Source organism: Hippopotamus amphibius, chromosome 16 (assembly GCF_030028045.1).
Source record: "Hippopotamus amphibius kiboko isolate mHipAmp2 chromosome 16, mHipAmp2.hap2, whole genome shotgun sequence".
NCBI classification, from domain to species: domain Eukaryota; kingdom Metazoa; phylum Chordata; class Mammalia; order Artiodactyla; family Hippopotamidae; genus Hippopotamus; species Hippopotamus amphibius.
This window is the reverse complement of record NC_080201.1, coordinates 6492988-6520175: the sequence shown is the minus strand read 5'-3', so window position 1 is coordinate 6520175 and position 27188 is coordinate 6492988. Positions and strand designations below refer to the sequence as shown.

At 43.7% G+C, this 27188-nt stretch overlaps 1 protein-coding gene across 3 annotated transcripts; it reads right to left on the bottom strand.

The window, feature by feature from the left end:
* Positions 1 to 13663: 13663 nt before the first annotated feature.
* SDR42E1 (short chain dehydrogenase/reductase family 42E, member 1) lies at positions 13664 to 24711 on the bottom strand. Of its 3 annotated transcripts, none has more exons than XM_057713097.1 (3): positions 24618 to 24711; positions 17251 to 17343; positions 13664 to 16498 (listed from the first exon to the last, which is right to left on the bottom strand). In XM_057713097.1, the coding sequence occupies exons 2-3, from the start codon at positions 17316 to 17318 to the stop codon at positions 15385 to 15387; spliced, it is 1182 nt and encodes a 393-aa protein (XP_057569080.1). In that variant the 5' UTR covers positions 17319 to 17343; positions 24618 to 24711; the 3' UTR covers positions 13664 to 15384. The 3 variants fall into 3 exon arrangements, with proteins under 3 accessions (XP_057569080.1, XP_057569081.1, XP_057569082.1); XM_057713098.1 differs by lacking the exon at positions 24618 to 24711 and adding an exon at positions 24335 to 24602; XM_057713099.1 differs by lacking the exon at positions 24618 to 24711 and adding an exon at positions 24395 to 24602.
* Positions 24712 to 27188: the final 2477 nt, after the last annotated feature.

Sequence of the window (27188 nt, the reverse complement as noted above, 5' to 3'; positions counted from 1 at the left end):
ACATGCACCCCAATGTTCACTACAGCACTATTTACAATAGCCAAGACAGGGAAGTAACCTAAATAACCATAGACAGATGACTGCATAAAGAAGATGTAGTACATATACACAATGGAATACTACACAGCCATAAAAAGGAATGAAATTGGGTCATTGTAGACATGTGGATGGACCTAGAGACTGTCACAGAGTGAAGTCAGAATGAGAAAAAAAATTATCGTATATTAACACATATATGTGGAATCTAAAAAATGGTACAGATGAACCTGTTTGCCAGGCAGAAATAGAGACACAGATGTAGAGAACAAATATATGGAAACGAAGGGGGGGGGGGGATGAACTGGGAGATTGGGATTGACATATATACACTAATATGTATAAAATAGATAACTAATGAGAACCTGCTGTAGAGTACAAGGAACTCTACACAATGTTCTGTGGTGACCTAAATGGGAAGGAAATCCAAAAAGGGGGGGATATTGTACACATATAGCTGATTCACTTTGCTGTGCAGCAAAACCTAACACAATATTGTGAAACAACCATACCCCAATTAAAAAAAACACCCACAGTAAACAAATTGGCACCTGTTTTATAGCAGTGAATCAATGAAACATTTTCATTACTACCAGCCTTATGTGAACAGATAGCTGTTCTCACTGAAGCTCCAGTCCTACGTTGCTAATTACTTACTGAGCATGCTACTGGAATGTCTCACACTAGCATGTCTCCATCTTTTCCCGTGCACCACCAGCTCCCCCTCCAAACTGCTTCTCCCCGCAGGACCGCTATTAATTAAGGATCTATGTACAAAGAAAGTTACAGACCAATATCACTGATGAATATAGATGCAAAAATCCTCAACAAAATACTAGCCAACAGAATCTAACAACACATTAAGGGGATCATACACTATGATCAAGTGGGTTTATCCCTGGAATGCAAGGATTCTTCAATATATGCAAATCAATGTGATACACCATATTAATAAATTGAAGGACAAAATATCACATGATCATCTCGATAGATGCAGAAAAAGCTTTTGATAAAATTCAAGACCCATTTATGATAAAAACTCTCCAGAAGGTGGGCATAGAGGGAACCTACCTCAATATAATAAAGGCCATATATGACAAACCCACAGCAAACATCATTCTCAATGGTGAAAAACTGCAAGCATTCCCTCTAAGACCAGGAACAAGACAAGGATGTCCACTCTCGCCAGTACGATTCAACATAGTTTTGGAAGTCCTTGCCACAGCAATCAGAGAAGAAAAAGAAATAAAAGGAATGTAAATTGGAAATGAAGAAGTCAAACTGTCACTGTTCACAGATGACATGATACTGTACACAGAAAATCCTAAAGATGCCACCAGAAAACTACTTGAGCTAATCAATGAATCTGGTAAAGTTGCAGGATACAAAATTAACACACAGAAATCTCTTGCATTTCTACCCACTAACAATGAAAGACCAGAAAGAAAAATTAAGGAAACAATCCCATTCACCACTGCAACAAAAAGAATAAAATACCTAGGAATAAACCTAACTAAGGAGGTAAAAGACCTATATGCAGAAAACTATAAGACACTAATGAAAGAAATCAAAGACAATCCAAACAGATGGAGAGAGATACCATGTTCTTGGATTGGAAGAATCAACATTGTGAAAATGACTCTACTACCCAAAGCAATTTACAGATTCAATGCAATCCCTATCAAATTATCAATGGCATTCTTTACAGAACTAGAACAAGAAATTTTACAATTTGTATGGAAACACAAAAGACCCCAAATAGCCAAAGCAATCTTGAGAAGGGAAGACGGAGTTGGTGGAATCAGGCTTCTCGACTTCAAACTATACTACAAGGCTACAGTGATCAAGACAGTATGGTACTGGCACAAAAACAGAAATATAGATCAATGGAACAGGATAGAAAGCCCAGAGATAAACTATGGTCAACTAATCTATGACAAAGGAGGCAAGGATATACAACGGAGAAAAGGCAGCCTCTTCAATAAGTGGTGCTGGGAAAACTGGACCGCTACATGTAAAAGAATGAGATTAGAACACTCTTTAACACCATACACAAAAATAAATTCAAAATGGATTAAAGACCTAAATGTAAGTCCAGACACTATAAAACTCCTAGAGGAAAACACAGGAAGAACATTCTTCGACATAAATCACAGCAAGATCTTTTTTGGTCCACCCCCTAGAGTAATGGAAATAAGAACAAAAATAAATAAGTGGGACCTAATGAAACTTCAAAGCTTCTCCACAGCGAAGGAAACTATAAGCAGGACAAAAAGACAACTGTTAGAAAGGGAGAAAATATTTGCAAATGAATCAACAGACAAAGGATTAATCTCCAAAATATATAAACAGCTCATGCAGCTCAATATCAAAAAAACAAACAACCCAATCAAAAAGTGGACAGAAGACCTAAATAGGCATTTCTCCAAAGAAGACATACGGATGGCCAAGAGGCACATGAAAAGCTGTTCAACATCACTAATTATTAGAGAAATGTAAATCAAAACTACAATGAGGTATCACCTCACACTGATTAGAATGGGCATCATCAGAAAATCTACATACAGTAAATGCTAGAGAGGGTGTGGAGAAAAGGGAACACTCTTGCACTGTTGGTGGGAATGTAAACCGATACAGCCACTAAGGAGAAGAGTATGGAGGTTCCTTGAAAAACTAAAAATAGAGTTACCATATGACCCAGCAATCCCATTGCTGAGCATATACCCAGAGAACACCATCATTCAAAAAGACACATGCACTCCAATGTTCACTGCAGCACTATTTATGATAAAAAAAGCAACCTAAATGTCCATCAACAGATGAATGGATAAAAAAGATGTGGTACCTATATAAATGGAATATTACTCAGCTGTAAAAAGGAATGAAACTGGGACATTTGCAGAGACATGGATGGACCTAGAGACTGTCATACAGAGTGCAGTGAGTCAGAAAGAGAAAAACAAATACCATATATTAACACATATGTGCAGAATATAGAAAAACGGTATAGATCAACTGGTTTGCAAGGCAGAAACAGAGACACAGATGTAGAGAACAAACATATGGACACCAAGTGGGGGAAATGGGGAGGGTTGGGGGGGAATGAATTGGGAGATTGGGATTGCCATATACACATTACTAATAAGAAAAAAACCACCAAATTGTACACTCTAAATATATGCAGTTTATTGTATGTTAACTGTATCTCAATAAAAGTTCTTTAAAAAATTCTGTCACAAAGGAAAAAAAAAGACGATCTATGTACATAGTGTTTGCAGGTTACAAAGGGCCTCCATGACATGTCATCCATGCAAGATCACCTGTGAGATGAGCGAGAATGCTCTATCTCCATTTTACAGGTGAGGGATGGATTTGCTTGAAGTCACCTTGCAAATTAGAGATGCAGCCTGCCTAAGGAGGCACAAAGGACTGCATGAATCCCTTGTGCATTGAAAGGCCATGATCACCTGCCACCAAAGTATTCTTTTCCACTTGGGCCCAAGGTCTAAGGTCTTCTCAGTGCTTAAAGAAACTTCTTTCCTGAGGTGCTTTGGAAAAAGTTCACCTTTCTGTGGAAGAATTTAAATATCTGAGGGTATCCCTGTTGCAACAGAGGGAATTGTCACTTCCTGGGACCTGCAGGAGTCCGTGAGATGGACTGCCAAGTGAGGGTTCTTGGCTTTGCACAGGAAAGAATTCAAGAGTGAGCCTCAGTAAAGGGAAAGCAAGTTTAGGGAGATACACATTCCATGGGCAGAATCAGACCTTCTCAGAAAGTGAGGGCAGCCCTGGGGCATGGGGGTCGTAGGTTCTCCTGGGTTAAGTAATTTCATAGGCTAAGGAGTGGGAGGAATACTCTTGCTATTTCAGGGAAGGGTGGGGATTTCCCAGGAATTGGGCCACTGCGCACTTATTGGCCTTTTATGGTCCTCCTTGGAACTGTCATGGTGTAAGGGAGACTGACTTCTAGTATTACAATGAAGGTATAATGAGCTAAAGGTCAATAAGCAGACTATTCTCAAAGCCACCTTGGTTTCAGCTGGTTCCAACCAGTCTTTATCACATTCCAACAGCCATGTCCCTTTTTCATCATCTAGAATGTGTGTCCTGCCCTAAAACTCCTAGAAGAGTCACAGGTAACAGTCTGACATAAATTGTACCAAAGTTTTCTTAGGTCAGTCTCCCAAGACAATAGAAATAAAAACAAAAATAAACAAATGGGACCTAACCAAACTTACAAGCTTTTGCACAGCAAAGGAGACCATGAACAAAATGAAAAAACAATCTATGGACTGGGAGAAAATATTTGCAAACAATGTGACCGACAAGGGCTTAATTTCCAAAATATACCAACAGCTCATACAACTCAACAACAAAAAACAACCCAACCAAAAAATGGGCAGAAGAACTAAAGAGACAGTTCTCCAAAGAAGAAATACAGATGGCCAACAGGCACACGAAAAGATGCTCAACATCACTCATTATTAGAGAAACGCAAATCAACACTACAGTGAGGTACCATCTCATGCCAGGCAGGATGACCATCATTAAAAAGTCTACAAATAACAAATGCTGGAGAGGGTGTGGAGAAAAGGGAACCTTCCTACGCTGTGGGTGGAAATGTAAGTTGGTGCAGCCACTGTGGAAAACAGTATGGAGGTTCTTCAGAAAATTAAAAATAGAATTACAATATGATCAAGCAATCCCATTCCTGGACATATATCCAGACAAAACTATAATTCCAAAAGATACATGCACCCCTCTGTTCACAGCAGCACTATTTACAATAGCCAAGACATGGAAACAACCTAAATGTCCATTGACATGTGAATGGATAAAGACGTGGTACACGTGTACAATGGAATATTACTCAGCCGTGAAAAAAATCAAAATAATGCCATTTGCAGCAACATGGATACAGCCAGAGATGATCATACTAAGTAAATCAGAAAGAGTAAGACAAACACCAAATGATACCATTTATATGTGGAATCTAAATTATGACACAAATAAACCTATCTATGAAACAGAAACACAGACCTAGAGAACAGACTTGTGGTTGCCAAGGTGGAGGTGTTGGGGGAGGGATGGAGTGGGAGTTTGAGGTTAGCAGATGTAAGCTATTATACATAGAATGGATAAACAACAAGGTCCTACTGTAGAGCACAGAGGACTATATTCAATATGCTGTGATAAACCATAATGGAAAAAATATATTAAAAAAGAATGTGTATATATATGTATAACTGAATCACTTTGCTGTACAGCAGAAATTAACACAGTATTGTAAATCAACTATACTTCAATGAAAATATATTTATTAAAAAGTGTATCCTGCCCCTTTCCATCCTGTCTCATCTCTGCAACTTGAACTTCGCATTTTCATTACTCTGGCAGATGTTTATTAGGCCTGTGCTCCATGTCCAGGATGGTGTAAGGGACCGCAGGGGAGGCAGATATCAATCATCAAGGTGTAATATGTGAGCTCTGCTCTCAAGATACCAGTGGAGACTGCTACTCAGGGAGAGGAGATCAGGGCGTGTACAGCGTGACCAATGTTGCTAAATGATTAGGTGAAAGCAAATCCACTATTCTTGGAGGGTGTCTTGTGGATTATTAGGACTCTAATATACCATACTCTTTACTAGATAAATGGGATTCAATAGATTAACCTACCTATACACACTCACCAGCCCCATCACATGCACATTCACCTGGTAAAATAATGCTTTGCTTGTTGATGTAATTTATTATGAGTTTGTGCAGCATAAGTCACCATGCACAGTAACATTATTTTTTGCAGCAAATAAATACAACAGTTTTATTTTAATTGCAAAGGCAGTTTAGGTGACATGTGGCCTTGTATAGTGTCATGTGAAAATGATAAAGCCACCTCAGACACGGTCATCAAGAGTTTGGTATCTGACCAAAACTCAAAATGGCTTAAAGACTTAAACATAAGACATGACACCATAAAACTCCTAGAAGAGATCTTAGGCAAAACATTCTCTGACATAAATTGTACCAAGGTTTTCTTAAGTCAGTCTCCCAAGGCAACAGAAACAAAAAGAAAAGTAAACAAATGGGACATAATCAAACTTACAAGCTTTTGCGCAGCACAGGAAACCATCAACAAAACAAAAACACAACCTACAGAATAGGAGAAAATACTTACAAATGATGCGACCAACGAGGGCTTAATTTCCAAAATATACAAACAGCACATACAGCAACAAAAAAACAAACAACCCAATCAAAAAATAGGCAGAAGAACTAAGTAGCCATTTCTCCAAAGACACACAGATGGCCAACAGGCACATGAAAAGATGCTCAACATCACTATTAAAGAAATGCACATCAAAACTACAATAAGATACCACCTCACGCCAGTCAGAATGACCATTATTAAAAAGTCTTCAAATAACAAACGCTGGAGAGGGTATGGAGAAAAGGGAATCCTCCTACACTGTTGGTGGGAATGTAAGTTGCTGCAGTCACCGTGGAAAACAGTATGGAGGTTCCTCAAAAAACTAAAAATAGAGTTGTCATAGGATCCAGCAATCCAACTCCTGGGCATATATCTGGACAAAACTATAATTCCAAAAGATTCACGCACCCCTATGTTCATGGCAGCACTATTCACAATAGCCAAGGCATGTCCATCGACAGATGAATGGATAAAGAAGGTGTGGTACATATTTACAATGGAATACCACTCAGCCATCAAAAAGAATGAAATAATGCCATTTGCAGCAACATGGATGGACCTAGAGATTATCATACTAGGTGAAGTCAGACACAGAAAGACAAATATCATATGATATCACTTATATGTGGAATCTAAAGTATGACACAAATGAACTTATCTGTGAAACAGACTCACAGACATCGAGAACAGACTTGCGGTTGCCAAGGGCGGGGAAGGATGGATTGGGAGTTTTGGATTATCGGATGAAAATTATTATATGTAGAATGGATAAACAATAAGGTCCTACTGAATAGCACAGGGAACTATATTCAATATCCTGTGATAAACTATAATGGAAAAGAATATGAAAAGGAATGTGTGTATGTACGTATAACTGAATCACTTTGCTGTGCAGCAGAAATTAACACAACATTGTAAATCAAGTATACTTCAATTTAAAGAAAAAGTTTAGTGTCTGGATTCAAGCTTTGCCACTTCCTAGCCGAGTGACTTCGGGTGACTTGGGGAAGATGCTCCACCTCCCTAGACGTCCATTTCCTCACGTGTACACTCGAGATGGTAAAAGTGACCACTTCTTAGAGCAATGAGAGAATTAAATGAGCTTAAGAAATACAGCGAGCCTTACACGTAGTCAATGCTCAACAAATAGTAGCCATTAACTAGTAAGAATGACCTTCTCTGAATAAGTTAATGAGGGTGATGGATTGCATCCATCATTATCCCAGTGATAGAGACCCAGCAGCAAAATCCCCTGAAGAAGTTGCATGACCACAACTCAGTGAGGGTGTTGTAATTGCCCTAGGAACACAGCACGTAATTCCTCTTCAAAGCTGGGCAGCATTTCTGAGTCACATTAGCGATTCAGGACACTAGCTCCCAGAGATGGTTAGGGGAACGTGGCAACTCATTCTCGTAATAAAATCTAAGAATATGTATTGGTGAGAAAGTACTTTACTTTTAGATCTGTAATGAGGCTCCCCTGGAGGACCAGAGAAAAAGAATACATCTAGAATATTTGCCAGGATTAAAATCCGACATATTAGTAATGAAGAATGTTTTAATTACTTGCATGCTTCAACTAGCTGTTAAAATTAAACATTGCAAAAAAGTAAAAAATAAAAATTTTTTAAAAATAAAGATAAACATTGCAAATTTCTGCAGATCAACCCCTTGTTGGCTGAAAGACACTTGCCCAGGTCACATCGTTACATTTGATTTCTTGGTACTGGGCTAGATTTTGCCTCAGTCATACTTAACTTGAGTTCAGTAACAGAGGCGTCTTCCTGATGTATATGGAGTTCTAAAATACAGAAGGGTAACATCGTATGGATTTGCACAGCTTAGAGATGCTGTGGTCTGGCTGACTCCATTTCTGGTTAGATTTTCAACAGCGCATGGCTACTTTGTGCCTGAAAGACCAGGTAACCAGGCCCAATGGGATAGGTTGCAAAAGGAGCCTTCTGGCCAAAGGAAGCAGGTTCCGGGTGAGCTGGAGGCGTCAGCACTGAGAAGCAGCCCGCTTGTCAGTCAACAGATAACTGGGCCTATTGTTGCAAAGAGGAGGCGGGAGGTCACCAGAGTCTAAGGTCTTTTTGTGAGTCCCATCTCCCCCTCCATTCAATTCAGGAAAGGTGTGCTGAGCACTTGCTGTAGCAAAGCACTGGGAGGGGAAGAGCAATGAGAACGCAGGAGCCGCTCACTTAGCGGTCTGCAAAGGGAGCACGTGTTTGTTATCCGGCAGCATTTTCCACCTCCTTGCTGGAAGACAGGAGACACCTGGAGTGCAGTTTCCCAGCACGCACACACCTTCTGAACCAGAACCGCCAGGGGAAGACGTCAGATTTTCCATGGGGGGGGGGGGGGGGAGTGTGTAAAGTATACATAAGGCTTCTGAAATTGCTGGTTTCTGATCGTTTCCCCCCACTTTACTCGTTGTTTTGGCGAAAGGACCGACCCCAGAGCTTCCTGCTCTGCTACTCTGCATGACATCACTCCTCTGGCGTCTACATATGTATATATTTTAATGAAAATTGTATATACTTAAGGTGTAAAACATGATGATGATATACATACACAAAGTGAAATGATTACCACAGTCAAGCTAGTTAACATTCCTCCTGCCATAGTTAGCTTTGTAGTGAGAGACCCAGAAATAAATCTAGAGATTTATATTATATATACTTCATATACCGCATGATGACTGTGGTTAATAATACTCTATGGAATACCATCTGTATTTTTAAACGTGGGCCTCCAGTGTTCTGATTTTCAGGTAGGGATGGGAGCTAGAGGTTTAAAGGAAGGAATGAGTGGGATAGCAGAGTCGTAAGCTCAGGTGAGGTCACCTGGCTGATAAATGCACTCGGCCAATCAACAAGCATTTATTGGGTCGATGAAGGAACGTGCTCTCCGAATAAGAACTCAACAAAACAGACATGGGTCCCTGCCCCCCCCCCCCCCCCCAGGACGCCAAGACTCCAAGGAACAAACTGCTTTGTCAAACAATTTTCTTATCACAGAACAAGAGAGTCCGAACAAGACTGCTTAAATACCGGCCCAGCCCAAACATCCACGATTCTAGAAAAGGAAATTAGTCTGTTCTGGAAGAACTCCAGCCAATGTTCAGTTCCCCGGGGGCTAAAAGAGCACCCCCCCGCCCCTTTTTTTAGGGAGAGGGTACACAGGAGAATGGAGGGTGAGGACCTTTGGAAACCACAGACTGTGTCCACCTGTGCCCAGGAGCGGACTGCGGCAACTATAAGCCAAGACCGTTTCCAATTCATGGCGAAAAACTCAAAAGACTAAGCAGAAAACAAAATATATTGAGACTCACATGACAGCATGGCCCAGGATGAAGTCAGCCTTGGGCACCGGTGGGTGGGTGGGTGGCAGAGCCCCAGGGACGTCTTCAAGGACCTCCTCTCGCTCCACTTCTTGGCCCGGCTGTACTTAATTCACAACTGGAGCCAGGAGCCCACACGTTATCAGAACTCAGTCTCTCCTCCCGGGCAGGCCCGTCCACCGCAGCCCCAAAGCCCATCCTCACCAAAAGAGCAGCCTCCACAAAAAGAGCTTCGGCCTAGAGCGGGCCGAGAAATGTGGAGAAGAGGACGCTGATTGGCCCACTTTGGCCCGATGACTGCGGTCAGAGGGATGGCAGCCTTCTGATTGGCCAGGCCTTGCACGTGGAGGTCAGCCCTCCCGCAGGCCTGGGAATGGGCTTTTTGCTTCCAAAAGGGGAATGGGGGGTGTCATCTTCCACAGCAAGGGATGCTGGCACACAGTGACAATTTTAATAAGGCGCGAACTGCTGGTGTTGGCTGCCGATGCCAGCCCACGCCGGGAGGGAGAGGCTAGTAGCTGCAGGGTGCACAGCTGGGCTGGGGGCGGGGAGAAGAGAATGCTGCAGGCTGTTTCTCCCAACCTGTAAGGCCAGGCGCACTGCTGGAGATTTGGAAGGAATACAAGGTAGAAGATGCCCCAACAACTGTTAGGAAACCGATTAAATCTCTGACAAAGCGAAACTGGCTCTCTTACAATCACCATGTGAGGTGATTTAGGAAAGTAATACTTTCCCTCGAAAAGAATCCCTAGGCCTATTTTGTAGGCTTGAGAAATAGTATAGCCTAGGTAATTCGGTGCCAGAATTAGTTCTTTGGCCCTTCGGTAACTGCTACAGTTCGTAACGGGACACCCTCTGCCACCTATGACCCGAGCAGCACTAAGGAAATCAAGTATTTGGACAGGCCTGCTGGGCCCCGCTTCCTTTTTGCAGGCACGGGCAGTGTGGGCATTACCTTTGGGTTCCTCGACAGGACTGTGTCACATGGTGTGATCCTCCAACAGGCTTATGGAAAACTGCCCACCTACTCCTTGGAAGCGGTGTTTGGGGTGGCAGTGCGGGGTGGCTTATGCCAGGCGTCTTGGAGAACCTCCATGTGGGCACACATGGGCATCGTTCCACAGCTCGATGCAGGTTTAGGGATTCCATCCAAGGTTGAGGGAAGGTGAGGACAGTTAGGAACCCTAGGATGATAGAATTCCTTAACCGCAGTACCTCCCGACCTTAGAAAGGAAAGGAGCTGCCTTTCAGATAACAGAGTTCCTTAAAACCGTCAGTTTTCGGCTGAGAAATGGAGGGAGTGCCACTACGTCACATGGAGAATGACCTTACTTATTAGACTTCATCCAGTCTTTACTTAGTTACCACACAATTCTAGTAGGTTGGGTATTTTTCCAGTCTTCAAGAGATTAGAAACAGTTATGTACATGTCAGAAAGGGGTATTCACCCTTAGAAGGAAAAACAGCATTCATTCAACAAATATTTATTGAACTCCTATATCGTGCTCGGCAGTAGGGGTACAACTGTAAGCAAAACAAAGTTCCTGCCCTTGCGGAGCTTACAGGCATTCCGCAAATGATTACTCAAACTATTACAGTTGTGATAAAGGCTATCAAAGAAAGGCAGGGTGCTATGAGAGCTTGTAGCAGGAGGACCAAGCCCAAATTGTTAGGATCATGGAAAGCCTCTGGGAGAAAATCAAGCTGAGATCTGAAACAAACATTATAAGGTCAATAAGTGGGGGAGGGGGTGTGAGAAGCTTGGAACTTAGGAACCTGCAGGAAGCCGGTGTTGCTGGGCAGAGAAGGCAGTGTGACCAGGGAGCGGAAGGCGGGGACCAGATCAGGCAGTTTCTGGGGCTACATTAAGGATTCTCAACCCAAACTTACAGAGAGTTTTGAGCAGGGAAGTGACATAGATTTACATCTTTATAGGACCACTCTGTTTGGCAAGTGGAGAATGGATCAAAGGGACGCAGAAGTGGATGCAGATGGAAGAGAAAAGAGGCTATTACTGGAGCCTAGGGGAGAGAAGTAACACCTGTACACTGGGCACAGGCAGAAGCTAAGATCAAGGGCTAAAAGTGGATTAAGTGCCTCAGATTAATGGAGGCAGGGATCAAAGATTATCCCAGATTTCTGGCATGAGAAATTCAACAATGGTGACATCTATTAAGGAAAGGAACCCTGGAAAAATTTGGAGGGACCGTGAATTCCATTTTGGATATGTTGACTGACAAGTGCTTGTGAAATATCCAGGTGGAGGAGGTGCAGAGGTGGGTGGATGGGTGGGTCTGGACCTTAGAAGAATGGTCTGGGCTGGAACTATAAATTTAGTAGTATGTATTTGGAAGAGAGATGGAAATTAAAGCCAGGGGCTTGAACAAGCTCACTTAGGGAGAAAGTTTGGTATCAGGAGGGCCTGGTACTGAGCATGTAAAACTGGTGTGGAGGAGACAGGAAAACTGGTAAGATGCAGGAGTGTGGTAGCAGACTCCCATGTGGCCTCAATGATCCCCACCTCCTGGTACCCATGTCCTTGAATCTCCTTCCATGTGGAGTAGGGCTAACCTGTGCAGCCCACGTATTATGGAAATGACAGTGCACGACCAAGGTTATAGCTAAAATCTTTTAAGACCTGAGAAAGACTTAAGGTGGTGCCTCAGCGGGCTTTTCAAACAGTAAGGTTTCTAAGAAGCTTAAGGGCATTTGGCCCTCAACAGTCTGAGCAGAAAACACAAGTAGAGAAGAATGTATCTCAAAGAAATCTGTGGCTGTGTGGCTTTTGCCTAATGGAGTGAACTGCAGTAAGACTCACAGGGGACACCCAGTGTTCAAAATAATTAGGACTGAAAGGGATACAGTACAAAAGGTAAAGAGGCCTTTGGACTCCCCAAATTCTACTGGGTGGAAGTAGGCTGAGAAAACTATGTAGCTGTAAATATGGGCTACCTTTCATGGAAAAGGAAGGTCGGAGGGTGGAGGCCAGCCTCCAAGATGGAACCCCAACATTCTCCCTCCCTCTGGTATTCATACTGTGGGTAGCTCCCTCCCACAATGAGAAGGAATGACCTGTGTAAACTGTATACATTGTGGAATGCGAGGTGTGACTTCTGAGGACAAGTCATGAAAGACACTGCAGCTTCCACCTTGCTTCCTGAATTACCTGCTCTGGGGGAAAGACAGCTGAAGCGATAAATAATTAACAACAGGAGAAAGGCTAGAAGAGTGAGTTCGTGAAAAGTAAATGGAGACTTCCCTGGTGGTGCAGTGGTTAAGAAACAGCCTGCCAATGCAGGGGACACAGGTTTGATCCCTGGTCCAGGAAGATCCCACATGCCACAGAGCAACTAAGCCCGTGCACCACAACTACTGAGCCCGTGTGCTGCAACTACTGAGCCCACATGCTGCAACTACTGAAGCCCACACGCCTAGAACCCATGCTCTGCAACAAGAGAAGCCACCACACTGAGAAGCCTGTGCACTGCAATGAAGAGTAGCCCCCGCTCGCCACAACTAGAGAAAGCCTGTGCGCAGCAACAAAGACCCAATGTAGCCAAAAATTAAAAAAATAAAATAAAATAAAAAATTTTTAAATTATTAAAAAAAGAAAAGTAAGTGAACTGTGTTTCAAGGAGAGAGTGGACAACTATGTCAAATGTTGTGGAAAGGCCAAATGTCTCATACCCGGATGACAGTAAAGCCCATTTATCAATCCTGAATTTCACCTAGACACCTTGGTTGCGGAAAATAAGAACAAAACAAGAAAAACCCCGCTGTGCTCAGTATACCTGGTTTAAGAAAACTGAGAAAAATTTATCTGTCATTCTTTTGAAAGACTTCATCAAAAACATGTTTTGAAAGTCTGGGAGACCTCTCAGTAACAACAAATCCATGTTTTACTGTATTTACCTGGTTTCTCAGTCACCTTGCGTGTGGACACACCATGTCATTACTGGGCTGTAAGCCTGTAAAGGGCAGACATACCTGCCCTTTGGCACCTGGAGGGTCAGATAGGCTGTAGGTACTCAGACAAGTTACCTTCAGACTAAAGAACAAAATCATCTCACGATAAAAAAGGTTATACAGATATTTTACTAAAAAAATCACTACCACAACCTCATATTCACGTTGCAATTTATATATCAGACGTACTTCCACTGCCTCTTATTTTACACTCACAACAAACCCTGTGGGTTTATAGAAAGGGCAAATACAGTCATTCCTATTTCCCAAAGGAGGCCAACTGAAGGCCTACTGAGGCTTCAGCTAGTTGGTTAAAGCCACACAAGATATTTGTGGTTGCAGGTCTTCTGGAATCAAGTTGAGCACTTTTTCCAAAACACCCAGGCAGCATGCACCAGGGCCTATTTACCCAGCATCTCCTCCTCCTCCAGATGCTCTTAGAACAACTCTGACATGACTTTCCACAGCCATCTGTCCTTCTCACAGTGTGTGAATACTGTCCTGTCCTTTCTGTAGCTGGAATCGCGGAATGGGTGAAGACTCTGTGTCTTCTTTCCACTTTGGTTCCCATGGAACGGTACAGCTTGAAGGTTTGCCACGGCAGCCCCCGTGGGTGGCCAGACGATGCCGCCATTGTTTAGAACATTCCTCGCTGGAAGTGGCCATCAGAGAGCCGAAGTTCTTCCCAGTAAGAAAACCAGTCCATTGGTTGAGAGCTGTGCTTTATTTTTTAATTGCAAATGGCACCATTAGCTTGAACATCCTCATTAATCATCAGATTTTTTAGCTGTTTCCTGGACTTCAATCTCTCCTCAGAGACCACAACTTTGCAAACACTGAAGATATTTAAACACACTTGTGACAGACTCCAAGGGCATGCCACAAAGGCTTTCCAGAAAGGTCGGCAGCAACAGCACCCTCTAAACAGAATACCCTGAGGAAGAGAACCCTCATAAGGAACGTGTAATAACAGTATTAATCAAAATGGCTTCAGCGTGTTGCGTGGCACTTTATATGCCTTGTCTGATCTAACCCTCAAAAGAATCCTGTGAGGTAAGATAAAGGTCCATTTGTTTCCACATCAGACCTTACCATGTGGTCACATGGACATAACACCCTTATGTCACAAAGGGCAAAGCTAATTCCTAAAACGTACACTGTGAATAGCAAATGCCTCCCCTGCAACAGCCACCACCTCCTCAGAGGCTTTGGCTGTAGGGTCGTAGCCCGATTCGGTGTTTTTCACACATTTTCAAGCCTGTTAGCGTTTTGCCATTCCTGTAGCAGTGCGTGTTTTAGCTCATGTGGAGTAGATGCAGACTGTATGGGAATGGAAATAAGTACATTTTTGGCTTCTGAGAAATTCAAGTAAGATGTTTCCCATCTAAGCAAGTTCAGCTCCAGGCTCCAGAATGACTTCTGAGGTACCGATCTAAAGAAGAAGGACCCAGCAAACCAGACCTCAAACTTATCTTTGCTTCTATTTTCTCCCTTCAGGATTTGTGCAAGGAGGTAGGAAATGAAGACTTAATCCAAGAATCTATTCCTAAGTAGAGACTTGAAGATCCCAAATTTGACACCAGGTATCTATTATCTACCTATCTACTATCTATCTATCTACCTACCTACCTACCTACCTATCTGCTACCTACCTACCTACCTGTCTACTATCTACCTATCTGCTATCTACTTACCTATCTTCCTACTACCTATCTACCTATCTACTATCTATCTACCTACCTACCTGTCTACTACCTGTCTATCTTTAAAGCCCGTGTCTCCTGAAACCCTCTCAGCAAGTGTGATGAGCTCCTTATTTCCAGCTCCTCCTTCACACGGACAGAAGCACCGAAGGCGGCAGCCATGTGAAAACCGCTATAACCAAGAGTGAGACCAACAGCCCATCCCAAACAAGACACTCAGAGTCACGACTTCCAGGACCTCTGCCGTGACCGTGGGCTTTAAACCACTCTACTACTTCCTGGAGGTCAAATGGCTGAGCCTCATAACCTAGCTCCTTCTTGGCTTTCTCCAGGCTAAAGTAATGTGTGACGCCAGTTTTGTAAACTTCGGTGCGGGTGAGGAATGGCTGGAAGTTGTAGAGTCGACCCAGAATGAAGTGGGCCGCCTCTGTTAGCAAAGCGAAGCAGTAGATGAGGGTCAAGGGCAGGCGGATGGATGGGAACTTGTAGCCCAGGCCCTCAACCAAAGGCCGGAAGAACTCAAAGTTGTTCACGGGTCTGCCATCTGAGATGAAGTAGGGCTGCCCAGAGGCAATGTGGCCCTTGTCGGCTTTCAGGGCCTCTGAGGCCAGAATGTGAGCCTGCACCAAGTTATCCACGTGGACAAATTCAACCAGACTCTTGGGGTCTCCGTACACAAACTTGAACAGGCCCTTCTCAATGTAGCTCACTATTCTGGGGAGGTGCCTTTGTTCTCCAGGCCCATAGATGCCAGCCGGTCTCAGAGCACAGGTTCTCAGGATCCCATCCCTCCTTTCCAGGGCTGCACCATTGGCCTCCAGCACCTTCTTCTCTGCAACAGATTTGGTCCGAGAGTAGTGATCAGGATGGAGGTGAAGAGGTAGGTAAGGCAGAGATTCATCTCCATTTCTGATAACTTGACCTCCGAAGATGACATTGAACGTGCTGGTGTAAACTAACCTTGGCACCCCCCTCCTCCTGCAAGCCTGGAGGATGTTGTCTGTGCCCCCAACGTTCACTTCTTCGATCAGGTTCCGATTCAGTTGCTCGCGCCCTGACATACCGTAAGAGGCAATATGGAACACACAGGCGATGTCCACATTCTGGAAGGCTTTCTCTACGTCAGAGCGGTGGCGGATGTCTCCGTGTATAAACTTGATTCCTTCTGGAATGGTTTGGGCAGGGCTGCTGATGTCAAACAGAATCACATGGACTCCCTTCTGGTTCAGAGCACAGCCTAGGCTGAAATAAGAAAGAGAACAAGTTAGGTCGAATCATGATTAAGCTACGCCTAGGAAAAGTGTGTAAAACAATTTTTCCAGTCTTCTTGGCTTATCCTGAGTTCCTCACTTTACATGTTCATTGGTGCGCGTCTTACTTATGCAAATATTCAAAAATGAGAACCTTCACATTTACTTAAATTAAAATGAGAGAGGCTTTATCTTCAAAAATGGTGGTGTCTACATGTTACATTCCCTCACCTCGCCCCCCATGCTAGGCCCCACCATCTATTCTTCAGACTATTTATGAATGATAACGTAACTAAAGAGAATAGCTATTTTTAAAAATTGTTTATGGTGGTGTGAATATCTCCCCTCCCAAATTCACTGCCTTTATAAAGAATTTTTCATAAAGTGGAACGTATCTGTAGTTCTCAATTTCAGTACCTGAGCAGTGGGCAACATGGTTCATTCCTGGTTTATACTATACGAGTAAGTAAAAGTCTACACAGCATTAATGTGAGTTGAAAGCTATTCTTTTTTTTTTTAATTTTATTTATTTATTTATTATTTTTTGGGGGGTACACCAAGTTCAATCATCTGTTTTTATTTATTTTTTTAAATTATTTTTTTGGGGGTACACCAAGTTCAATCATCTGTTTTTATACACATATCCCCGTATCCCCTCCCTCCCTCGACTCCCCTGAAAGCTATTCTTTTCCCACCAACTACCAGTAAAATAATTCCATGGACATATTTTATAGACGCACTGACCGGAAACCAAAATAGCCACCTCCTCCCGTAATGAGGACCGTTTCCTTCAGAGATTTCTGGGAATCCATATATGGCAATCAAAGTTAACTGGACCTGTAAGAAAGTAGTGTATGCATCACTGTTACCGACCCAAATGCGAATGTGATTGTCTCTCATTTGGGGTTAACAAAAACAGAAAAGCCAATGTGCTCTAGCAGAAAAAAGCTACGACTAAGTTCCTGTCACGGCTTTGTGACATTAGCCAACTCCTCCCCACCCCCCTCCTTTCACTTCTTGGGCTTCACATTTCTTCCTATGTATCATGGGAACAGTAATATCCACCTTGACTGCCTGGCAAGGTCAATGTGAAGGTTAAATAAGATAATGTTCCTGGGAGTGCTTTGAAAACCACAAGGCACTCTGCAAATGTAAGGCATTGTTCTTAATCCTTGGAAAATATTAGAGCCTTTTTGAAAAGAAGTTCAAATTTGGTAGGGAGAGGCATTTCCCCCCACACACCAGAAAAATCAAGCACAGAATTTTAAAGCAGTTTCCAACATCTTTTGTTTAAAACAACGCATCGCAGCACAGTTTAATACTGGTGTTTTATTAATCCTACACATAAAAAAAAAAGCGGGGGTGGGGGGCAGAGACAAAACCATCCTTTTTGTAGCAAACCATATTCCCCCACTCAGGAAATCTTCTAAGTACCACATGTGCTCAACGCCTACGGGGATCTTGCTTCTCCCCCCCTCTGCTTCTATGCGAAAATAATTATTTTTATAATTATTATTTTCTCAAGGCTCCAAGACCCCTTTCTCTCAAAAACAAGACAAAACAAGCAAAAAGTGGGTCATTCAATTCTTTCTACCTAAGAAGAAATGGAACAGGAGGCATATAGGTCCTCAAATGCATTGGGAACACACATAGACACACACACGTCGGTGGAGACACTCAGAAGTGTGGTTAGATGGAGAGACTGCAAGCAACCAACAGCCCTACCACCCGGGCAAGTTTATCCCTCTGAGCCTGTTGCTGCATCTAAAAAGCGGAGCTAGTAATAAGCTCACAGGCTTATGGAGACCGAATGGGAAAGTGTATAAAAAACGGCTGACATAGTGTAGGTGCTCCAAGGATGTCACTCCTTGAATTTCCTTTTCTTCAAGCTCTAGAGTCTGGGGGTTCGATTTTTCTCTTACATTCCCACATATCATGATTAGGTCTTTCAACAGCACAGGGTTACCCCAAAAGTTTGTCAGATTATTCTGGATAGCTCTACTAAGGAGATCTCATTGCCAGGAGAGCTAATCAGATCACTCGTGCAGAAATCGGTGTGACAGTTGAAGACAAGTTCATGAGTAAGGGCTTCCTAGGTGGTGCAGTGGTTGAGAATCCATCTGCTAATACAGGGGACTTGGGTTCGATCCCTGCTCCAGGAAGATCCCACATGCTGCGGAGCAACAAAGCCCATGTGCCGCAACTATTGAGCCTGCGCTTTAGAGCCCATGAGCCACAACTATTGAGCCCATATGCCGCAACTACTGAAGCCCACGCGCCTAGAGTCCGTGCTCCGCAACAAGAGAAGCCACGGCAATGAGGAGCCTGCGCACCACAATGAAGAGTAGCCCCCGCTCGCAGCAACTAAAGAAAGCCCATGCGCACAGCAACAAAGACTCAAGGCAGCCAATAAATAAAAAAAAAAAAAAAAGAATGCCTGTACACAGCAATGAAGACCCAACACAGCCAATAAATAAAGTTTTTTAAAAAAAGGGTTCAATCACCCTAATCACAAAAAAAAATTCACAAGTGATTGTCTCAGTGGCTTGCGGGTGTGCAGAACAGTGAGAAATGTTAGGAAAACTAAGCAAAATTACGTGGAGGGTGGCTGATGGAGTGCCAAGGTTTGACCAGGCAATTGCCCCTGCTGTGCTTACAAGAAAATTCCATAAAGAATGAATGCCCCGTTATTCCTATAATACGCCTGACAGTGACCTTATGTTTCTGTCATTTTCTGAGTGCAGAACACTCCCATGTGGATCTGGGGTAGCCATACAACTTGCTGCAGTCAATTCTGTCATGTGACATCATCGAGTGACTTTGTTACAGATGCTGCTTCCAAACACAGAAGATGTTAGTCGCTGACACTTCAACCTAGACTTCTTACCGTCAGCACCACCACCTGGTGGCAACCTGCTTCTCTGACTTCATCTCACTCTTCCACTGTTGGTGCTCTACCCTCCCACCACCCAAGCTTTTTCCGTTCTTGAAGATGCCAAGCTCATCTGTGCCCCGAGGCCCACACACACTCCTTTCTTCGCCTCTGTGTGAACCACCTCCGCACCAGATCTTCGCCTGGCTCTGTCTTTCTCAATATTTAGGTCTGCTCAAGGGCCACTTACTCAAAACGCAGGGAGGTGTTTCTGATCACTCCTCTAGAAGAGCTCTCCCTTATCCAAACGCTGCTTTCTTTGTGGCAGATTTCACTATCTAAATGTATGTTTCCTTTTTGACCACTGATCTCCTTCCAATGGAACGTAGGTGCTGTGGAAGAACCGAGCCCTTCAAAGCCTCTTTCCCTGGCAGGTCCCCACCAGGACCTTGGACACAGTAGACGCTCAACCAGTGTCTGTTGAATTCATGGATGATTTTGAACACTGTGAAATACACCCAATTTAGTAAAATCATGATGGGCACAAATTATGCAGGGCCCTGCTTAAGAGTTGTCGTTATGCATGCCAATCAACGCTGCCGTTTTAACTCATCTCCTAAAAAGAAAAGTTCTGGCAAGAAAATGTGACAGAATTCCTATATTCTGGAGCCCATGCTGGAGGAGAGAGGCTTTTGCAAATATCTAAAGTACAAGGCAAAAAGGAGAAACCAAGATTACTGCAATAATGTTCGTAAAAACCAGGCGCCACGGGAGAGCCGCGGTGGGGTGGAGGTGGGAGAAACTGATTCTGAAGGGAAGGTCTGCGAAGACCTCACTGGAGAGCAGGCATTAGAACTGACCGGGGACAACAGGAGGAGGGAGGCAGGCGGAGGCGGGGTGGAGGGCTTACTACAGAAGAGCAAGAGGGAGGGCTTGTGCTGGGCAACCAATACGGGGCATGCAAACTGAAGCCAAAGTGTGAGGCTGGCAACTCAGGGAGGAAAGATGGCTGGAGTCTGCTTGGAGGCAGCTTTGCATCCCCTTCGGGGGAGCCTGAACTCGATTCTGTAGACAACAGGGAGTCTCTGTACGTTTACCCAACACTGGGCTCACTTTGGTCCTTGTGAAAGAGTAAGCTCTCCCTGCGGGCCGGAGAGCCTGGAAGTAGGCAGGAGCCTAGGCCAGGGGCGATGAGCGTGAAATGCCCGTGTGCTCCGCTGAAATGAGGATGCGGAAGCGGCAGCAGGCAGGGCCCAGGTGAAGTCTGAGGAAAGGGATGTCACTAACCGAAACAGCACACACACAGGTTTTAGAAATGTTCTGTTTGGTTAACAGGGTTTTCATTAAGAGGAGGCCAGATTTAAAAAAAAAAAAAAAGGTTAAGATAGTCTTAGTATCGCCACAAGAATTCCTTTGCAATGAAATCAGAAAGTGGACAAGGCCTCAGAGTCCACTTAAAATTCTTCTGATGGAAATTCTTCCTGATCTCATTGTGCACTGTTTTTTTTTAAACTGCACATTCCGGTGCAGTCATGAGACCACAGGTCAGCATGGCTCATGTGCACATGAATCACACTGGGCACGTACAGGTTCAGGTTATTCATGCTTCAGAGTACCTGTCAGGCCCATTCACACTACTCCTCGTTACCTTCCAACTCCTTCCAGAATGATCTGGGGCAAGAATCTGTGTAACCCACCTGACCTGGAGGGTCAGACGCGTGGTGACGAGTAAGGAGAAATTAATAATTTAGCAAGACACATGGCAACGAAAAGAAGCCTATCCACCAGCCTGGGACAACCTTCGTAGATGACCAGTCATGAATGGGACCACCCAGAAGCCACCACCTCCTCCTTGCCTGGCTCCTTGGGTCAACCAGCACAGAAGAATCGCAGCAAACACATTTTGCAGGCAACCAGAAGAAATTCCCACGAACGCTAAGCCAGAGGGGAGGATGAGAGAATACACAATTTTCTCTCAATCAGCTGCCTGATTTTTTTTTATGTTTCATGGCGTCTGTTTTATTAGTTTCCTTCTGATTCCTTCTAGGGCTGGGCACTCAGTGTTTATAATCTCAATTGCTTTACGGCTCTTCCAAAACGTGGCTTTGTTCAGTAATTGCTTCCCTCTGGGTAGCGGGGAGGATCAGGTTTGATCTGAGCAGTCATTTTAGCAGATACAGGTTAAGGTTAAGTACACGATCAGAAAAAAAAAGAATCTTAATTACAAGCAAGAAAAAAATGAAATTTAAAATCTGCCTGACCCCTTGATAATACTAAGATAGAACGAGGGTAATAAAGTTGACATCTCATAGGGAAGTTATGAGAAGAAACTCATAAAAATGACTAGGAGTACTTTAGATTTACAAAGACCTAATTAAATGTGAAGGATCAGTAATAAGAACCTTAGCTTCTGCACACAGTTCCTTCAACCCAAGGGTTGAGGAGGACGATCTAACTCTCTGGCATTAGAATGCAATAAACAAAGCTAGGCGCTACTAGAGTACAGAACAGAGGGCAGGACTGAAGATGGCTTTCATACACATAAAAATTTACTGTATTTACTTTCAGGAAGATTAAAATACCTCCAGGTAGTTTAACCCTTTTAAAATTACTGCCCAAGTAGTGACCGGAGGCAAAAGGTAACTGTGTTCTTACTGTATTAAGACCAGGAAAGTACACTGAGGCTAGAGGGTTTAAAAATGGTGCTGTTCAAATTCCATCCATGATCTGAAAGTTATCTGTGTTTAATATAAAACGGTCAAGGCAATAAAGATGAAGAAGTAGTTAGAGACAATAACGAGAGTCACCCTGATACAGGTAAGAGGGATGTGAGGTGTAAAACCTAAAAGGCCAAACACATTTGGGAAGAAAATGAAGGGCACAGCATTAAGTGGAAAGTTGATATACTCATAACAAACAGGGGTGTTTGCACACAGTTTTGAATACAACTGAAGGTGGCAGGGAAGGTGATAATTCTCATCACCTTATCTTCTCATCCAGCTACCCACTGAAACTCCTTTTGCCTAGATATTTATTGTACAAAAGACCCTTGCAATTATTCATGATGCTTATGATAAAAGTAATTACATAATTTTATAATTGGTATTTCCCACCTGCTTCCCAAACTACCATATAAACTCCACGCAAGCCTGGGCCATTTCTCCAGATACGTCTGCAGGAACAAGGAGTATCTGGCAGACTGCAGACCCAGTAAATCCAAATGCAGAGGGTACTCTGCAACCTTTTCAAATGGCCTTTTCTGCTGTACCTGCAACTACTACACTTGTACTTCCTCCCCTCTGGGTCAGCATGCCTGCCACTTTAGCACATCAACGTACTGTCATCTGTCATTTATGAAGCACTTACTGTGTGCCAGGCACTGTGCTAGGCCTTCTCCACAAATCATTTCCCTTGATGCTCCTAACAACCCTCTCAGGTGAGTACTAATTGGTTAATCCCACTTACTGCAGCTAGCAGATGGGGAGCAGGGAGCTGTACCTACTGGAACCCAGCTGCGTCTGACTCCACAGCTTACACCTCAACCACAACAAGCGCCAGGGGGCTGTGCAGAGTCCCTGACCTGAAGCAGCCGAGTCTATGCTGACCTGAGTCCTGCAGGGGCTTTAACAGCTAACATATTCTGCAACCTGATCGGGGCCCTTCCAATTTCCCATCCCCTCCCACAAGGCAGAGGTAGTGGGGAGACAGGGTTAAGCTGCCTACATTAGAAATCAGAAAATCTGGGTCCTAAACTTGGTTTTCCCACCAATTCCCTCTGTGACCCTGGGAAAGTCACTGAACCTCTCTGATCCTGTTTCCTCCTTGCTAAAATAAAAACAACAACTATGGCTGCATTTATTATTTATTATGGGCTAGGTGCTTTAAGGTTTACCATTGAAGCCTCAGGACAATCTTCTGAGGTAGTTACTATCCTCAGCTTTTCAGATGTGAGGAAAAAGCTCAGAGGTTAAGAACCTTGCCTATCCATATATATACCCAAAGTAAATGAAATCACTGTCTTGAAAAGCGTCTGCACCCCCATATTCACTGCAGCATTATTCACGCTTGCTAAGTCATGGAAACAACCTAGGTGCCCATTAATGGATGTATGGATAATGCAAATGTGGTATATATATGCATGTATACACACGCACACACAATGAAATATTATTGAGCCATTAAAAAGGGAAGGAAATCCTACCATTAGTGACAACACAAGTGGACCTTGAGGACACTCTGCTAAGTGAACTAAGTCAAAGACAAATACTGCATTCACTTATACATAGAATCTTAAAAAAAGTTGAACTCTAGAAACAGTAGAATGGTGGTTGCCAGGGGCCGGGGGAAACGAGATGTTGGTAAAAGGGTATAAGCTTCCAGTTATAAGACAGAATTAAGTTCTGGGGACTTAATATACAGCATGGGGACCATATTTAATAATACTGTATTACATGCTTGAAAGTTGCTAAAAGAATAGATTTTTAAAGTTTTCACCATACATACACACAAATTAATTCTGTGAGGTGACAGAGATGTTAACTAATTTCTGTGGTTATTATTTCACAATATATATGCATATCAAGTCATCACGTTGTACACCTTAAAATTAGTGTTACATGTCAATTATATCTTAGTAAACTTGGCAAAAAATCTTAAACAAAACAGAAACGGATCCACAAATTAGTGCAGGTGTCAGTGGCTGAGTCAGACCTAGGACTTGAAGCCAGGTCTGTAGGAGCCCCCAGCTGGCATGGGACAACGCAGTGCTGTTCACTTTCCACCGTCACAACTTCTTCATAATTTCTGCTATCTCTGGTACTATGATTTCCCTATTATGTTTCATTTAAAATTACTTATCTTTTAACAATAAATGCGTTCATTTTAAATGGGACCCTGGCATGGCCGCTTAAAGGGAAAACCAGAATCATCTGTCAATCGAGAGAAGGTCATCTTTACCCGCAAAGGGCGATGAAAATTAAAGACGTGAATCAGGTCAAGCTCCCCACAGATGCTTACGGAAAGCTCTGCGCCTGCGGCCCGATAGCTTTTCAAAAAGAAAAGGAAACCAGAAGCTAGCCGGGGCTCGCTAGACAGCCACGCTCAGCCCAGCCCCTCGGGGCCCGAGAGAGCCGCACAGGCAGGATCTGCGTCAGCGCCGCTCGCGACCGCGCCGGGTACCAGTGGCCGGCGGGCCCCGGGCCCCGCGGAGGGGCGGCCCTCCCCACCCGGGCCCACTCACGGCAGCAGAAGAGCACGGCGACGCCCAGGCCTCTCGCGATAGCCGCTGCCCCCGCTCGGGGCCAGAGCCGCCCGGCCGGCCTCGTGGTGCCACTTCCGGGCCTCTCTAGGAAACTCGGAGGGCATCTCTATGGTGAGCAAGTGTCGGGTCAGCAGTCACCTGTGCTGGGGCCGCATGTGCACTCCCTTAATCTCGCTGATGTGCCCGACCTGTGTGTTCCGGCTTCGCTGGAGCCCTTTCAGGGCACATCTACTGCTGTAGCTACTCCAACCTCTGCATTTAGACGTCCACCTCCATCTTTGTGTACCCCCCAATGCTGAGCAAAGGCAGTGCTCAGCTCAATGGGGGGGCTCAGCTCAATCAGTTACTGGATGGATGGATGGATGGATGGACGGAGGGACGGACGGACGGGTGGGTGGATGAGGCTCTCCAGAGTCCTGAATATTCACTCCCCATGTATCTTTTAAAATCTCTGTCTCTGAGTTTCCATATTTGTGTATATCCGTATGTTTTCTGGTGTCCTCCATTTTCCCTATTTTCACAGTTCCACTTTTGATCACTGAGCAGGCAATGATGTTAAGACGAACCTTTGTTGCTGAAGGAACCAAAGGCTCAAAAGCCACGTAGAAAGGAACATTGGCAACCACATTCAGAGGTCTCCTGGAGAGGCCAATCTTTTGTCTCCTCATCAGGAGTCTGGTTCTATGGGAAAGCTGCAGGCTCTGTGTACACACACACACAAACACACACACAGACACACACACGAATTGACCCCTGGCTGAAGAAGATTTCATTTCATTTTTGTGGCTCAAAGGGTGGGAGTTTTACTTCATATGCTGCTTTTGCCACATGCAGACTCAAAGAAGCTCACATGAAGTAAGTCATTTACTGCTAAATTTTCACTGAGAACACGAAGTCACAAGGAAAACTTAAAGCCCTGGGATATAAAAATTAATGAAGGCCATATGAAGAAAGCTAAGTCCCCAGTGTTGGCCTCTCTTATCTTTCCTCTCTGACCTTGTCTGTCTGTCTTGTTCTCAACTCTGATTCAGCCATAAGTCTTAGCAGACTGAGATATAGTTGTACCAAGTAGTCTTAGGGAACAGCTTTTCTCTGGCTGCCCAGGATGCCCAAGGACTAGAAGAGGAGAAGAGGGAACTTCCCTGGTGGCACAGTGGTTAAGAATCTGCCCGCCAATGCAGGGGACACGGGTTTGATTCCTGGTCTGGGAAGATCCCATGTGCCGCAGAGCAACTAAGCCCCTCACAACTACTGAGCCTGTGTTCTAGAGCCCACAAGCCACAACTACTGAGCCCGTGCAGCTACATGCTGCAACTACTGAAGCCCGCACACCTAGAGCCTGTGCTCTGCAGCAAGAGAAGGCACTGCAATGAGAAGCCTGCACAGGGCAATGAAGAATAGCTTTTGCTCACCACAACTAGAGAAAGCCTGCAAGCAGCAGCGAAGACCCAAAGTAGCCTAAATAAATAAATAAAATTAAAAAAAAAAAAAAAGAGGAGAAGAGGAAGGCTAGTGAGGGGGCTAGGCAACCAGCAACATGCTCTTCAGACCAATAGCCAAGGAAGAAAAGATTCCTCCGAGAATGCAGTAAGACAGATTTCCTTTGGGGAATTTCAGGATCCTCTAAGGGATGCCTGGATTTACTGCATGTTGATAGCCCATAAGAAGAATTGTGGCAAATTTAAATGTTAATATTACTGTGCCACCAAGGACTCTTAAAATCTAAGCACTTATGTTTTAAGGGAAAATTATAAACTTTATAATTACTTCCTTAGTTTCCACTGCAATTTAGTGAGTTGATTTTGTAAAGGTCTGAACAAGAACTCTAAGACAGAAATGATCAAAGAAAGAAGTTGACTTCAGTATGAGTTTATATGCCAATGCTTTTAAAGGTGTTTTCCCTAATAATATATCCAGAAAGTGAGTACATTTCATAAAAATCAGATTATAGTTATAATTCCTCACAGATGTTCAGCACTTTATACTATACTGTACTTATTAGCTCATCAGATTCTCACAGAAAGTGTATTCATTAAGGTTCCTTGGGCTTCAAGTAGTAGAGAATAGCTCTAGCTAATTTAAGTGAAAAACTGGCAACTTCTAGAATCTCAGAAAGAGTTTAATAATTTATGTATTTATGTTAAGCAGTGCTAGCTTCTATAATAAATAAACCCTGAAATCTTAGTGGTTTAATGCAATACAAGTTTTTTTCTCACTCTCATCACAGTCCAATTAGCCTTCAGGGAAGGGGTGAATAGCTCCCCTGCACAAAATCACAAGGGACCCAGCCTTCTTTCATTTGTTACACCATCATATTCAGCATGTGGCCTCCGCCGTCCCTGTAGAAAGGGAAGGAAGAGCTTGGCTTTCCCCAACGTGCCTGTTTATAAAGTAGGTCTCCTGTAACTCTTGAAATTCTCCAGTCACTTCAAAGCACTTAGCATATCTGAAATAATCTTGTGTATTACTAGAATGAATGCGCTGCTTCATTGACTGGTGTATCTCCACTGCTCATCATAGTATTTGGAGCAGAGAGAATTTGAAAAGAAC